The sequence below is a fragment of the Oncorhynchus keta genome, chromosome 23, assembly GCF_023373465.1.
Source record: "Oncorhynchus keta strain PuntledgeMale-10-30-2019 chromosome 23, Oket_V2, whole genome shotgun sequence".
NCBI classification, from domain to species: Eukaryota; Metazoa; Chordata; class Actinopteri; order Salmoniformes; family Salmonidae; genus Oncorhynchus; species Oncorhynchus keta.
The window spans coordinates 24,176,351-24,191,628 of record NC_068443.1 but is presented as its reverse complement, the minus strand read 5'-3'; the positions used below and the strand labels follow the sequence as shown (position 1 = coordinate 24,191,628).

The 15,278-nt window shown below is 47.1% G+C and overlaps 1 protein-coding gene across 6 annotated transcripts in view; it reads left to right on the top strand.

The window, feature by feature from the left end:
- LOC118402033 (histone-lysine N-methyltransferase 2C-like) overlaps positions 1-15,278 on the top strand; it is a 131,426-nt gene that overhangs the window by 100,370 nt on the left and 15,778 nt on the right. For 3 of the 6 annotated variants that reach the window (XM_052476893.1, XM_052476890.1, XM_052476894.1), the window contains 12 exons: positions 186-2,162; positions 2,406-2,716; positions 2,890-4,499; positions 4,671-4,849; positions 4,963-5,026; positions 5,243-5,475; positions 5,768-7,669; positions 8,207-8,410; positions 12,439-12,603; positions 12,941-13,070; positions 13,358-13,505; positions 15,078-15,253. In XM_052476893.1, the coding sequence (XP_052332853.1) occupies positions 186-2,162; positions 2,406-2,716; positions 2,890-4,499; positions 4,671-4,849; positions 4,963-5,026; positions 5,243-5,475; positions 5,768-7,669; positions 8,207-8,410; positions 12,439-12,603; positions 12,941-13,070; positions 13,358-13,505; positions 15,078-15,253 (7,099 nt within the window). The remainder of the gene's footprint in view (positions 1-185; positions 2,163-2,405; positions 2,717-2,889; positions 4,500-4,670; positions 4,850-4,962; positions 5,027-5,242; positions 5,476-5,767; positions 7,670-8,206; positions 8,411-12,438; positions 12,604-12,940; positions 13,071-13,357; positions 13,506-15,077; positions 15,254-15,278) is intronic. The other 3 variants (XM_052476891.1, XM_035799857.2, XM_052476892.1) reach the window with 3 other exon arrangements.

Here is a 15,278-nt window from a genome sequence, read left to right as displayed (position 1 = left end):
CAACCAGTTCAGATGCAGTTTAGGAAGTCTTCTCCCCCATAAAAAAAAAACCAAACACAGTAGTTAAATAGTCTCCTTGTTGGTCTTTTGGGATTTAGGGTGCTAAGCAAACATGCATTGCTTGTTCAGGTTACTATTTGAAAGACTAAAACATGTTTTGCCCTTTCGTCCTGTTCCTACAACAGCAAATGAGACAGAAAAGCAGGCAGCAAGCCAAGATCGAAGCCACCCAGAAGCTGGAGCAGGTGAAGAATGAGCAGCTGCAGCAGCAGCAACAGCAGTCAGGCAGCCAGTCGGAGGGAGACGGTAACAACAGCGGCAACCAGAGTCCTTCCTCCCAGCACGGCAGCAACGGCAGCATGTCCCCCATGCAGCACAGCACCGGGGGGAAAGAGGGCTTCATCCAACGTCAACTCCCAGTGACGCCCACCTCGGGGCCCCCTGAAGATGTGTTCCTGCGGCCCCCTCCTCCTCCTCCTTCAGGGGGGTCCTCTCAGCCCCAGTCGCCCCAGGTGTTCTCCCCTGGCTCATCCAGCTCCAGACCCTCCTCTCCCTGGGACCCCTATGCCAAGATGGTAGGGACCCCCAGACCTCCAACTCTGGGGCCCAGCGCGTGTCGCAGGATGTCCATGGAGTCTGGCAAGTCTCCCACCTCTTTGATGGAGCAACAGGACAGAGGGAGGCTCACGTCTCCGGCTCATGAGGCTTTCGGCTCCCCCACGTCTATGAGTAGGGAGATGGATCCCTATGCCAAGCCCCCTGACACCCCCAGGCCTGTTTCTGGGGACATTGACCCCTTCCTAAAGCCTATGTGCCCACCCAGAGTCAACCAGGGTCCTCAGGGAAGGCCCCTGATAGGCTCTCCAGTGCGTGGAGACCCTTACTCTAGACCCATGATCCGCCAAGAGGCCTACCAACGGATGGCTCAAAACAGGATGATCCTGTCAGACCCTTACTCCAGACCTCTGTTAGCTCCCATCCCGGGGAGCAACGAGCAGGGCTCAGTCCCTCAGTCTTTGTTCAAGACCCCCATGCCTCCACCCCAGGCCCAGGACCCCTTCAACAGACCAATGCCTCATCCCCCAGACCGGTTCTCTCAGCAGGGAGACCCCTACGCTCAGGCCCCTCTGACCCCTCGACCTCATGATAGCTTCACCAGTCCACCGAGGATGGCCCAGCACCATACCCAGGGCCACCCCTTCCCCCAGCCCAGCCCAATGGCACAGTTACCCAACCGAAACCCTTACGCCCATGCTCCCTCTACTCCAAGGCCCGACCACTTCACATATGACCCCTTTGCCCAACCCCCAGGACCCTCATCAGACCCCTATGCTCAGATGCCAGGTACCCCTAGACCTATGAATGACCTTATCAGCCAACTTCCTGGAAACAGACCATTCTTTGAGTCCGGCTATGCTCGACCTCCAGGCACTCCTCGTCCAAACGACAACTACAGTCAATCCTCTGACCCTTATTCCCAGCAGCCCAACACCCCTCGCCCTGGTATGAACCATTTCCACCACCCTCACCCACACCCCCAGCCCCCCGGTCAGAGGATGTCCCCCGGGCACTCCATGGATCCCTACACACAGCAACCTGGTACCCCTCGGCCCCCCAGGTTCTCAAAGTCCCCAGGCAACCAGAGACTAGCCCCCATGGATCCCTACGCTAGTCAACCTGGAACACCCAGGCCTTTGAGTGGTGACATGTTCTCCCAGACCCCCAGGCCTATGCTGAATGACCCGTACGCCCAGACTTCAAGCACCCCGCAGCCAGGGATGGGGTCTGACAGGCTGAGTAGACTGCAGGGGCAGAGGCCTGGTCCCATGGGGAACCAGGATCCCTTCTCCCCTCCTCAAAACGTTAGGCTCCAAGATGCTCCCTTTCCACACCCTGGGTCACAGACACCAAAGCATCACGGTGGGATAGCCGATGAGGGATTTTCTCCATCGCCGTCCAGACGGCCCAACCAGACGCCTATCCATGATCCTTACGAGCAGGCGCCCATGACCCCACGTCCACAGCCAGCAGACAGACCAGATATGAAGGAGCAGCAAGGCCAGGACCCTGGAGGACAGCTGCAAAACCCCTCCCAGATGCCTGGAACCCCCTCTGAGGTTCAGAGTGTTTCTCTGGCCGACAGTGAGGAGAGACTCAAACAGGTAGGACTGACGCTATTTAAACTGCTCTTATCTTCATTTAAAGTATTATCTTCCAGATAAATTTCACCCGTTTCAGTATTCACTTAAATTAACATTTGTATCCCTTGCAAGCTTGAAGCCACGGTGATTAATAGCTAATACATTTCTATCACTTTTTTTTTTCAATCAAATATTCAGTAGAGTTCTGGCATGAAACATGAATTATCTAGTTGGAGGTCTGACAGTTCGTGTTGTTTTATTTAGCGTCAACGCATCCGAGAGCTGATCCTGAAGCAGCAGCAGCAGAGGAGTGCCATCCGCCAGGAGAACGCTGGTATCATGGCCCCTGGTCCTGGGACACCTCGACCCTGGCCGCACGAGGGACACGGACAACAGGGCGAGATGTTCAGCCGGCCCCCTCCACCTTACCCTGGGCCGGGCCCCATGAGCGGACCAATGAGGTTCCCTGGATCTGGACCCTTCCCAGGGGATCAGCGAGGCCCTTTCCCTAATGAGGGTCAGTTCCCCATAGGACAATACTCGGGTGATCCTAATATCAGACATCCGGGGCCAAGGTTTGTAACTGATATTACTGTCCTTACAGACTTAATAAATAAGACCTTATTTTTTTGTATGACTCATGAATTTCTAGTCTACGAAAAAACAAAGTCATTCTAGATTGAATGTTTCGGAGGTAACTCGGCACTGGAATATGTGTTGAAATGTATTTTTTCTTTCGATTGCTCAGGTTTGCATTTCCACCTGGTGGACCGGGACCTCATGGTAGTCAGGAGTTCTTCCCCAGAGGCCCTCACCCCATGCAGGACATCCACCCGGGGATGAGACGCTCCATGTCTGTAGATATGGCCAAGTCCATGGGGGGCAACCCTATGGGGCTCCCCCAGCATTTCCCTCCTAGTGGTGTGCCAATGCAACAGCACAACATTATGGGCCAGCCTTTCATTGAGCTGAGACACAGAGCCCCTGACAGCAGGCTTCGTCTCCCTTTCGGGTCCTCTGGCATGCAAGGGAACAACATGGATCCCGACCTCCAGCCCCAGAGGCCTCCTGGTTTCATGGGAGGGCTTGAATTCCGGTTGCCTCCAAACCAAGGCCCCAGGATGATGATGGAGTCAATGGGGGACCAGCAGATGAGCCAAGGCCAGCTGTCCTCCAACATTGAGAACCTCCACCAGCATCAGCAGGCCCAGATGCAAGGGGGAGCCATGCCAAGGCAAGCCCAGCTAATGAGGTCCATGAGCCAGCCTGCTTCGAACGAGACCCAGGGTATGTCAGCTTCCATGATGATACCTGGGCCTTCTGCTGGGAAGAGTGATGGTCAGCGAGGAGTCTCCATGACTAACAACAATGACGGAGTGGACGACAAACTGGACACAGACGAATCGGCCGTCAAAGACCTGGAAGATGTTGAGGTGAAAGACCTAGTCGATGCCGATCTGGACAACCTAAATCTGGATCCGGAAGAAGACGGCAAAGACCTAGACCTAGAGACCAATGACCTACACCTGGACGACTTCCTGACGTCGGGGAAGTTCGACATCATTGCGTACACGGACCCCGACCTGGACGATGTCAAGAAGGACTTGTTCAATGAAGAACTGGACCTTAATGACCCCATGGAAGACCACAGCGACGCCTGTGACTTCCAGAAGGCCTTGTCTGAGAAGAGGAGTTCTAGCTGTGGCGGTGCTGCATCTTCCTTCTCCAATTTGACGTCTGGAATGGGGAAGTCAGAGGGAATGGCCAAGAAGACAGCTGATGTGAAACAGGAAGTGAACTGCCGCCAGAGCTCCGCCTCCTCCCTGCCTTTCGAGTATAAGATCAAAATGGAGGACAAAGACAACCTGTCTCAGACGTCCAATGAGAGGACAGAGCAACAAGCAGACGGAAATACTAACAAGCAATCAGGAGTGCTCTCTGCCTCCACGCCAGTACTCTCTAGCTTACTAATCAAGCAGCAACCAGAGGACTCCACCTGTGACAATCAAGGCAGTGGTAACTCTATGACACAGCCAAACCAAGACACTCAGAACAACTCTGGACTTAGTATGGGATCTCAAACCATGGATCCAACTAACAGGGGAGAAGAAGAAGGAGAAGCATCCATGTCTACCTTTGAGATGGACCAGAGTGGGTTGACCCCGGCTCAGCAGGCCCTGTTGGCCCAGACATTGGGCCAGGCGGGGCCAGGGGGGCACAGACCCCTGCTGCTGGAGGAGCAGCCCCTCCTCCTACAGGACCTGCTGGACCAGGAGAGGCAGGAGCAGCAGCAGCAGAGGCAGATGCAGGCCATGATCAGACAACGCTCCTCTAGTGACTCTTTTTTCCCCAACATTGGTAACTAGACATTTTTTGTTTAGGCTAAATGCTTTATGCCAGTTCAAACGAGTTATTCACTTTCACATCGATATGAGTCGTAAACAGTATAAATGTCAGTGATATGCATAGAGGAATTTGTGTCTTATGTAATGGGCAAGTTTGCTGACCACACTTTTTTTTTGTCTGCAGATTTTGACGCCATCACTGACCCTATAATGAAAGCAAAGATGGTCGCTCTGAAAGGCATCAACAAAGTCATGGTTCAAAACAACATGGGGATGACACCAATTGTCATAAACAGGTTTCAACCTGGTCCTGCGGCACCATGTCCTGAAAGCACCCCTGTTCCTCCACAGGCCGTTGGACAGGTAACTGAAACACTTTACCAAGTCAGCTCTCTTAAGTCGTCTTTCATACACAAAGCATACTAGGAAAACACAAATTATAACATCAATTTATTGTTGGTTTATTTCAATACCAGGATGGCAAGCTGACACCCTCAGTGACAAGGCCCAATCCTCCCAATTTTGGACCAGGTTTTGTCAGTAAGTTCACCTCTGTTAACATTCACAATCGTCAGTAAATGTATCCTTTTGATTTATGAGCCATAGTTCAATAATGGTATAAATCTGTAAAAAAATAAAAATCTGACTCCCCCTCAGATTTTCTTGGCTTTACCAGGCTTAGCCCAAAATGCTTTTGTAATAAATATTGTTAATGTACATAAGTACTATGAAAACTCACTCTGTCGCTTCCCTCAGACAATGCTCAGAGGACTCAGTACGAGGAGTGGCTCCAGGAGACCCAGCAGCTGCTCCAAATGCAGCAGAAGTTTCTGGAGGAGAAGATCGGCGCCCACAGAAAGTCCAAGAAGGCCCTGTGTGCCAAGCAGAGGACGGCCAAGAAGGCTGGGAGGGAGTTCCCTGAGGAGGACGCAGAGCAACTCAAACACTTGACGGAGCAGCAGGGTGTAGTGCAGAAACAGCTGGAGCAGGTACGTAATGGCACTTTCTTCATCAGTACTATACCACTGTCTTACCATAACACTAGGCTATGCCCTCAATTCAACCCTCAAACTGCCCTTGCTTGGAACTAAGTTTTGAGACCAGACCAAAATGTTGACTTTTATTCCTTCAGTTGACCAAACATCCTTTCAAAGCTCCTTGTAATTGTCATAATTATGTATGGATTTATGTCAATACACATGTTGAATTGTTATTGTCTGTCTTGCCAGCTGTTTGTCCATGTTCTTATGTAATATATATTTTTGGTTCTTGTCTTTTCAGATCCGGAAGCAGCAGAAAGAGCATGCTGACCTGATCGAGGAGTATGGTGTGAAGCAGCAGCAGGGTGGCAGTGGCATGCCTCCCACTGTGATGCCAGCAGCAGTGCCAGGAATGCCACCAATACAAGGCGGCCCTGCCGGCATTGTACCAAGTGGGCCTCCAATGAACCACCCATCTATGAACCACATGGTGCAGCAGATGCCAATCCATCCAGGCCAGCCAAACGCCCCCCCAAAACGAATGCCCACGCCCAACGCACCAGCAGGCTGGCATCCTGGAGCTCCCATGCCCATGGGCGGACCCAATATGCCCCCTCAGGTTCCCATGGGAAACCCAGCTCAGCAGCCTCAACTGCCCATGGGCAACCTGCCTCAGCAGCCCCCACAGATGCCCCAGCAGATTCCTCCCCAAATGCCCCAGCAGATTCCTCCCCAAATGCCCCAGCAGATGCCTCCCCAAATGCCCCAGCAGATGCCTCCCCAAATGCCCCAGCAGATGCCTCCCCAAATGCCCCAGCAGATGCCTCCCCAAATGCCCCAGCAGATGCCTCCCCAAATGCCCCAGCAGATGCCCATGGAAAACCAGCCTCAGCCTCAACCCGGAGGGGTCAAACCCCCACAGGGCTCCGGTTTGAAGTTTGACGACAACAACCCGTTTAGTGAGGGCTTCCAGGAGAGAGAGCGTCGGGAGAGGCTGAGAGAGCAGCAGGAGAGGCAGAGGGTCCAACTAATGCAGGAAGTAGAACGTCAGCGTGCCCTAAAACAACGCATGGAGATGGAACAGCAAGGCATGCTGGGGCCTGACGGGGGAAACATGGTGCCTCTCTCTCAGATGCCGTTCTTCAATGCTGAGCTGCCCCAGGACTTCATGCAGCAGTTAGGACCGATGTTCCCCCTGCAGCAGCCCATGCAGCCAGGGATGGGCTCTCCTCCCGGGGCTTTCATACAAGGCGGAGACCGGAGGGCCATGATGGGTAATGGGATGATTCCTCAGGACATGGGACCTGGTTTTGGGCCTGATAACATGGTACTACAGGGTAACTTCGCCCAGGGTCCACACAGACCCCGGAGGTTCAGCGGACCAGGCGTGATGCCACAGATGCCCGGGGAAGGCCCTCCATTTGGGAGCGGCAACTCCACCACGCCCCTGCCTTCCAACTTCCCCGGCTCGGGTCAGTCTCTGATCCAGCTCTACTCCAACATCATCCCGGATGAGAATGGCAAGAAGAAAAGAAACAGGAAGAAGAAGAAAGACAATGACGATGCAGATTCTGTGAAAACGCCGTCCACGCCTCGCTCTGACCTGACTGCCCCTCTGACGCCCTGCCGGTCAGACACATCCTCCACACCCACCAGGAACAACACCCACCTTTTCGGGGACCAAGACCTTTCCAGGTCCCCCTTACTTGGCTCCTCCACCTCTACCCCCAGCCATAGCCACTCAGAGCTGGAGAGGCAGCTCTCTGGAGGGCTGGGTGGAGGGCTGGGTGGTGTTGGGCAGCCTGTAGGGATGGGTAGCCTCCCCTCAGACATCTCCCTAGCCAGGGCCCAAGCTCTGGAGCAGGAGCGCATCCTCAGCAACATTAAGCTGGAGCAGACTGAGAGCACCGAGTGCCACGGACCCAGAGATGGCACCTCCTCGCACATGGGCTCAGGGATGGGCACGGTGAAGGAGGAGGGTGGAGCTGCAGTACAGAGCCCCTCCCACGGCGGGGGAGCAAAAGGGGAATCTGGGAGTAACAACGAGCTCCTCAAACACCTGTTGAAGAACAGGCAGACGCCTCTTAATGGACCAGGGCTTCCCCACCAACGGTCAGACAAGAGCCTGAGGTCTGAGGAAGAGGAGGCGGATGCAGACTGCAAGGCTCTGCTGCTAAGGCAGAGCTCCATGGACAGCAACGGGGTGAGTCTGGTAGATGAGGCACGGCAGTGGAGGTGGTGAAGCCTCATTGTAACAGTTGGGATGGAATAAATGGAACGATCCAGTTCCATTAATTACAATAAGTCTATCCTCAGATTTCTCCCTCCACCAGCCTCCATTGAGTCACAATGACCGCTAGCTTGCTATGTAGGTAGATGAGCAGCCAGTGTGAGTCACAGCCAAGCCAAGTAGGTTCTGAGTCTGGTTCAGTGAATCAGTCCAATGGGTTGCTGCCTGTGACAAACTGCTGTGAGTCATAGTAGGAGGCAGTAGTTTAGGCTGAGTCGTGATCCATGAAATGGTATCTCAGATCTTCTCCTGCTAAAAAATAATGGTGGTGTTGGTGGAAATACCCAAAAGGCTTAAGAGTTGTGAATTGTAAAAGTTATTTATGAACAGCGTGGTATCATGTCATGTTTTTTTTATATAGATATTTTTGTGATTGCCGATAAACGAGACACTGCTTTCTTACCAGTGTCTCTATGACAATTGACACAGTACTCATCTACCTCCTCCCAGGCGTATTCAGACGGACAGCTCTCTGGCCTGCCAGAGTTCCCAGGACCACTGCTCACAGGACAGGAGAAGAGGAAAGGCAGGAACAAGAGGAACCCCAAAGGAGGAGAGAGGCCCGCCTCTCGTTACAAGAAGAGGAAGAAGGAAGGGGAGGAGAAGCAGCTGGTGCACTCCAGCACTGATACACTAATGACCCAGCTCAAACAGGTAGGGAGTAGACTTAAACATCACACATCACTTATAGGCATAGTCACATTAACCATACCTACACATACATATTACCTCAATTAGTCCGACTAACCTCTGCCTGTATATAGCCTCGCTACTGTTATAGCCTCGCTACTGTATATAGCCTCTCTACTGTATATAGCCTCTCTACTGTATATAGCCTCTACTGTATATAGCCTCGCTACTGTATATAGCTTCTCTACTGTATATAGCCTCGCTACTGTATATAGCCTCGCTACTGTATATAGCCTCGCTACTGTTATTTTTCACTGTCTTTACTGTTGTTTATTATTTCCATATTTATCTTTTGTTTACTTAATACCTATGTTTTACTTAAAAATGACGCTGTTGGTTAGCCTATAAGTAAGCATTTCACTGTAAGGTCTACTACATTTGTTACATTTACTCATCTCACATTAAGGGGAGCTAAATGGGGAGCTAAATGATCCCTTCAGAGATGTTTCCTTCCACAGCTCTGTCTTTAACAGCGCTGTGATGCATCGACCACAGAGCTAGCTAATTACAGATAGGACGGTGCCCCGGGTGTGTGTATGCTGATACCATTACATGCATCATAGCCACATTACTGCTGTGTTAATGGACTAGCAAATGAAGCTGCTAGGTTTGACAGTTATACACCCAGGCATTACTGGTGGTTATTATGGAGAAGAATGGGACATATTATACCCCCCCATGGTGCTCTTCATTGATTAAATCTGTATGCAGCCGCATCACTTCATAAATGGCTTTAGTTAATTGCGATAGAAACTACACAGTTTGATTGCATACCGGTATTCAGTTTGATGGCATGGAGCCATGATATGGTCTCCTGGAGGGCAGGGGGACCATATAAAAATGATGTAAATTGAAACAAATGGTATCCTACCCTACTGGGTGCTGCTACACCATACAGTCTGCATATCACTGATAAATGAGACAGAAATAATATTGTTTTTCTCACCAAACGTTATTATCAAACAGTCAACCAGCTCTTTTATTACAATTTATGTGCTGTTTTGTTGAAGTTTAAATTACTGTCATTTTGATAAGTAATTGCTGTCTTCGTTTCCTTCCTATGTGGGAAGGATAATTGTAGAAAATGAATTGAATGGGAAATCTAGACTTTCCAAACATGCTTCAATTTGAAATACCCAGTAATCGCTGTAATCAATAAACAAGGATAAATTACCCACAGACTTCCACTAAACACATAGCCGCCACAGCAGAGTTGAAGATGTGAATAATACCCCAAGTATGTTCATTTGACTTGGTGCTATTTGTGTTCATACAGTGAGCTCCAAATTGGGACAGTGACAAATGTTTTGTTGTTTTGGCTCTGTACTCCTGCATTGGATTTGAAATGTTGCAATGACTGAGGTTAACGTGCAAACTGTCAGGTATAATTTGGGGGTATTTTCATCTATATCTTGTGAACCGTTTAGAAATTACAGCACTTTTTGTACAGTGTCCCTCCATTTCAGGCGACCAAAATTATTGGGACAAATTCACTTGTGTATCAAAGTAGTCAAAAGTTTAGTATTTGGTACCATATTCCTAGCACGCAATGATTACATCAATCTTTGGACTCTACACACTTGTTGGATGCATTTGCTATTTGTTTTGGTTGTGTTTTAGTATATTTTGTGCCCAATTTTATTGTAAATAAGAATAGAATATATTTCTAAACACATCTACATTAATGTATATGCTACCATGATTACGCATACAGTACCAGTCAAAAGTTTGGACACACCTACTCATTCAAGGGTTTTTCTTTATCTTTGCTATTTTATACATTGTAGAATAATAGTGAAGGCATCAACACTATAAAATAACACATATGGAATCATGTAGTAACCAAAAAAAGTGTTCATCAAATCAAAATATATTTTATATTTTTCATTCTTCAAAGTAGCCACCCTTTGCCTTGATGACAGCTTTGCACACTCTTGGCATTCTCTCAACCAGTTTCACCTGAAATGCTTTTTCAACAGTCTTGAAGGAGTTCCCACACATGCTCAGCACTTGTTGGCTGCTTTTCCTTCACTCTGCGGTCATCACAAACCATCTCAATTGGGTTGAGGTCAGGTGATTGTGGAAGCCTGGTCATCTGATGCAGCACCCCATCACTCTCCTTCTTGGTAAAATAGCCCTTACACAGCCTGGAGGTGTGTTTTGGGTCATTGTCCCGTTGAAAAACAAATGATAGTCCCATTAAGCTCAAACCTGATGGAATTGCGAATTGCTGCAGAATGGTGTGGTACCCGTGCTGGATAAGTGTGCCTTGAATTCTAAATAAATCACAGACAGTGTCACCAGCAAAGCACCATCAAACCACCTCCTCCATGCTTCACAGTGGGAACCACACATGCAGAGATCATCCGTTCACCTACTCTGTGTCTCACAGTTGGAACCAAAAATCTCAGATTTGAACTCAGACCAAAGGACAGGTTTCCACTGTTCTAATGTTCATTGCTTGTGTTTCTTAGCCCAATCAAGTCTCTTCTTCTTATTGGTGTCCTTTAGTAGTGGTTTATTTCTAGCAATTTGACAATGAAGTCCTGATTCACCAATCTCCTCTGAACAATTGATGTTGAGATGTGTCTGTTACTTGAACTCTGTGAAGCATTTATTTGTGCTGCTGTTGCTGAAGGCTGGTAATTCTAATTAACGTATCCTCTGCAGCAGAGGTAACTCTGGGTCTTCCTTTCCTGTGGCGGAAGAAACTTCCAAAGTTCTTTACATTTTCCACATTGACTGACCTTCATAATGGACTGTCGTTTCTCTTTGCTTATTTGAGCTGTTCTTGCTATAATATGGACTTGGTCTTTTACCAAATAGGGCTTTCTTCTGTATACCACCACTACCTTGTCACAAACTCTTTAAGAAGGAAATACATTCCACAAATTAACTTTTAACAAGGCACACCTGTTAATTGAAATGCACACTTTTTTTGGTTACTACATGATTCCATATGTGTTATTTCATAGTGTTGATGTCTTCACTATTATTCTACAAAGTAGAAAATAGTAAAAATTCAAGAAAAACCCTGGAATGAGTCTGTGTCCAAACTTTTGACTGGTACTGTAGTCCTGAATTAATTGTGAATAATGATGAGTGTGAAAGTTACAGACGAAATAATATCGTGCCCCCCTCCCAAATGCTAACCTCATCTGTTATCGTAATGGTAAAAGGATAGCATGTCTTGGGGGTGTGATATTTGCGCGTCTAACTTTCTCGCTCATCATTATTCACGATTGATTCATTCAGGACTATCCATAATCGTGGTGGCATCCACATTAATATAGATGTGTTTAGCAACATATTCAATTATTATTTACAATAAACTCCAAAATGACACAATACATTATTTACCATTAATTTATATTGGGCACAAAATAATCTGAAACACAACCAAAACAAACAACAAATGAATCCAAGTTTGTAAAGTCAAAAGCTTGATGTAATCTATTGCGTGCTACTGTAGGAATATGGGACCAAATACTAAACTTTAATGCATATAAGTGAATTTGTCCCACTTTTGGTCCCCAAAATGGGGGACTTGTACAAAAAGTACTCTAATTTCAAAAACAGTTCACACGATATGGATTAAAATACCCTCAAATTTAAATTGACAGTCTGCACTTTAACCTCATAATCATTTTATCATGTCAAATCCAAAGTACTGGAGTAGAGTCAAAACTACAACAAAAATGTTCACTGTCCCAATACTTTTGGAGCTCACTCTATATCTGAGGTAATTATGGAAGTTGGCAGGCAGTTTTACACCACCAAGGAACTTCACATATAGTTCTATCATCATTAGCACATTCAACCTCTCGCCTTTCTTCTCCCCTGGCTGTATCTCTTCCCTAGGTCATTACTGGAAATAAGAATGTTGTCATATTCTCTGGTCAAATATTAAAGGGTTAAATAGATAAATAAATATGCGTAACCTAGAACCTAATATGTTCTCTCCATCTCCCTTCCTCTCTCTCGTCCTACAGCAGTTGTCCCTTCTGCCCCTCATGGAGCCCCTGATAGGGATGAACTTTTCTCACTTTGCCCCCTACGGGAGCGGCCAGCTGAACGGTGAGAACCTCCTGTCTGGGACATTTGGCAGTGGCTCTCTGGACGGAGTCTCTGACTACTACTCCCAGCTCACCTACAAGGTGAGGCCTCACCTCCAACTGAAGTTTATTTTGTTGTTTAAAAGAAAAATCCTACTTATCTCGTATTTTTATTTAAAAGAGACAGACTTTGAATGAGCTAGGGAGAGATGGAGGGATCCCACACAAACATGTACTGCATACTGTGTGCGCAGAATGTGCTGGCACTACCCACTAGACCAGCCCCAGGCACAAGACACTTTAATTAAGATGAAGTTGAATGATGCCTTTGGTGCCTTTGAAGCAGTGATTTGTGGTTGCAAGAGACGACTATGATACAATATTATATATCCCCTGTTGTAGTATGTTGACATGTATTCCTTGGCTTGTTTCTTCAAAGCAGAACAATCTGAGCAACCCCCCCACCCCGCCGGCTTCACTCCCTCCGACTCCTCCACCTGTAAACCGACAGAAGATGATCAACGGCTTTGCCACTACAGAGGAGCTAGCCAGCAAAGCTGCTGCCATGGGTGAGCACTGGGGAGGGTTCAGAGGTCACAGGTGACCAGGGGTTATTGGTAGATTAGTTCCAGCTTGCTGAATCTCTGAAGCTGTTTTTTTAAAACCTCAAAATAATGTATCATACACAGCATTCTGAAATGTGTTGAGAAGGTTATGCTGTTTTGAAAGTTCATAACCTTTCCCCAACCCCTATTGAGAAAATGGCCATGAAAGTTTTTGTAACAATTTCCAACTGTAGTGTCATGCTGTTAGGTCCAATCTTAATGTCTCATTCATATGTTCCTCTTCTATGTAGTGTCCAAAAATCTGGTCTCCAAGCCGCTCCACGTCCCATTCAGGACCGAGGAGGACCTGCTGGCCCGAGCCATTGCTCAGGGACCTAAAACTGTGGACGTGCCAGCCTCCCTTCCCACGCCCCCTCACAACAACCAGGAGGAACTCAGGTAAGTAAGGCCTCTGCCCCCCATAACAGGGCAATCAGGAGTATTGTTGCAAATTAAAGTAATTTCCCCCAAATTCTCAGGTTTTCCAGAAATCCCGCCCTCAAGATTCCCGGAATCAATAGGGAATTAGCAGAAAATCTGCAATCCTCCTACCAGGGTTTCTGGAAAATCTGGTAATTTCAGCAAAATTACCAGAATTTTGCAATCCTAATTAGGAGGGATGTCTTTGGTTATGCTTTACATCTTTAAGATGCCGTATTACTTTCTAAACCTGTCATTGTGATTACAGTGTATTCTGTAAATACTTGGCCGCACAATCATTTTCCCTACGGGGACAAAGATTCATTTGAATTGCACTTCATAGACAGGGCAGTGGACACTTTGTATACTAATATCTGTCTAAAAACATGCATTCTCCTTGATCTGGGTACTCGGACGAGGCTGTAGATACATGTAGTGAGCTCCAGGTATTGGGACAATGACATTTTTGTTGTTGTTTTGGCTGTGTATACAGCTCTTTAGATTTGAAATATGGTTAAAGTGCATATTCCTAGCGCGCAATGATTACCTTTTATTTTTATTTAAGTTTTTTTAACCTTTATTTAACTAGGCAAGTCAGTTAAGAACAAATTCTTATTTACAATGACAGCCTACCCCGGCCAAACCTTAACACGGACGATGCTGAGCCAATTGTGTGCCGCACTATGAGACTCCCAATCACGGCTTGTTGTGATACAGCCTGGAATCAAACCAGGGCCTGTAGTGATGCCTCTAGCACTGAGATGCAGTGCCTTAGACCACTGCGCCATTCATGAAGCTTGTGACTCAACAAAATTTGTTGGATGCATTTGCTGTTTGTTTTGGTTGTGTTTTAGGTTATTTTGTAGCCAATAGAAATGAATGGTAAATAATGTGTTGTGAGATTTTGGAGTCACTTTTATTGTAAATAAGAATAAAATATGTTTTTAAACACTTATATGAATGTGGATGCTATCATGATTAAGGTTAGTCTTGAATGAATCTTGAATAATGATGAGTGAGAAAGTTACAAACGCACAAATATCATACCCCCAAGACATGCTAACCTCTCACCATTATAATAACATGGGAGCTTAACATTTTTTTGGGGGTATGATATTTAAGCCTAATTTATCACTCATTATTCACAATTAATTCAGGATTATCAGTAATCATGGTAGCATCCAACTGTCCCAATACTTTTGGGGCTCACTGTATATGATTCAAGCTTTCAGACAGACCACAACAATTTCTACATAATGTTCTTAGATTTGGGAACTCTGATCGAGACAATTTACAGTTGTGAACGCAATTATATTTGTGTGAAAATAGCCTATTTGTCTAAAAACAGTTATTTTCCTGTATGTACTCAGACTAGGTTGTAGATATACCATACAATCTTTCACAGACTCCAAAACAATCTCAACACAATGTTCTCAGTTTAGGGAAGCCTGGGATATGCAATGTTATTTTTTGTGAAAAATAGGTTGACCAACATTGCTGTTTTGATACATACTAATGTTATATAATGTTTCTCTCAACCCTCTGTCACAGTAACAGGCTTGGACAGGAGCATTGTAAGGACCGGGACACACCAGATAGTTTTGTCCCCTCCTCGTCCCCAGAAAGTGTGGTTGGCGTGGAGATAAGCCGTTACCCAGACCTGTCATTGGTGAAGGAGGAGCCCCTCTCCCCCGTCCTCCCCATGCTCCCCACACCCTGGGGGAAAGGTAAATAAATAAGGTTACACTTTAT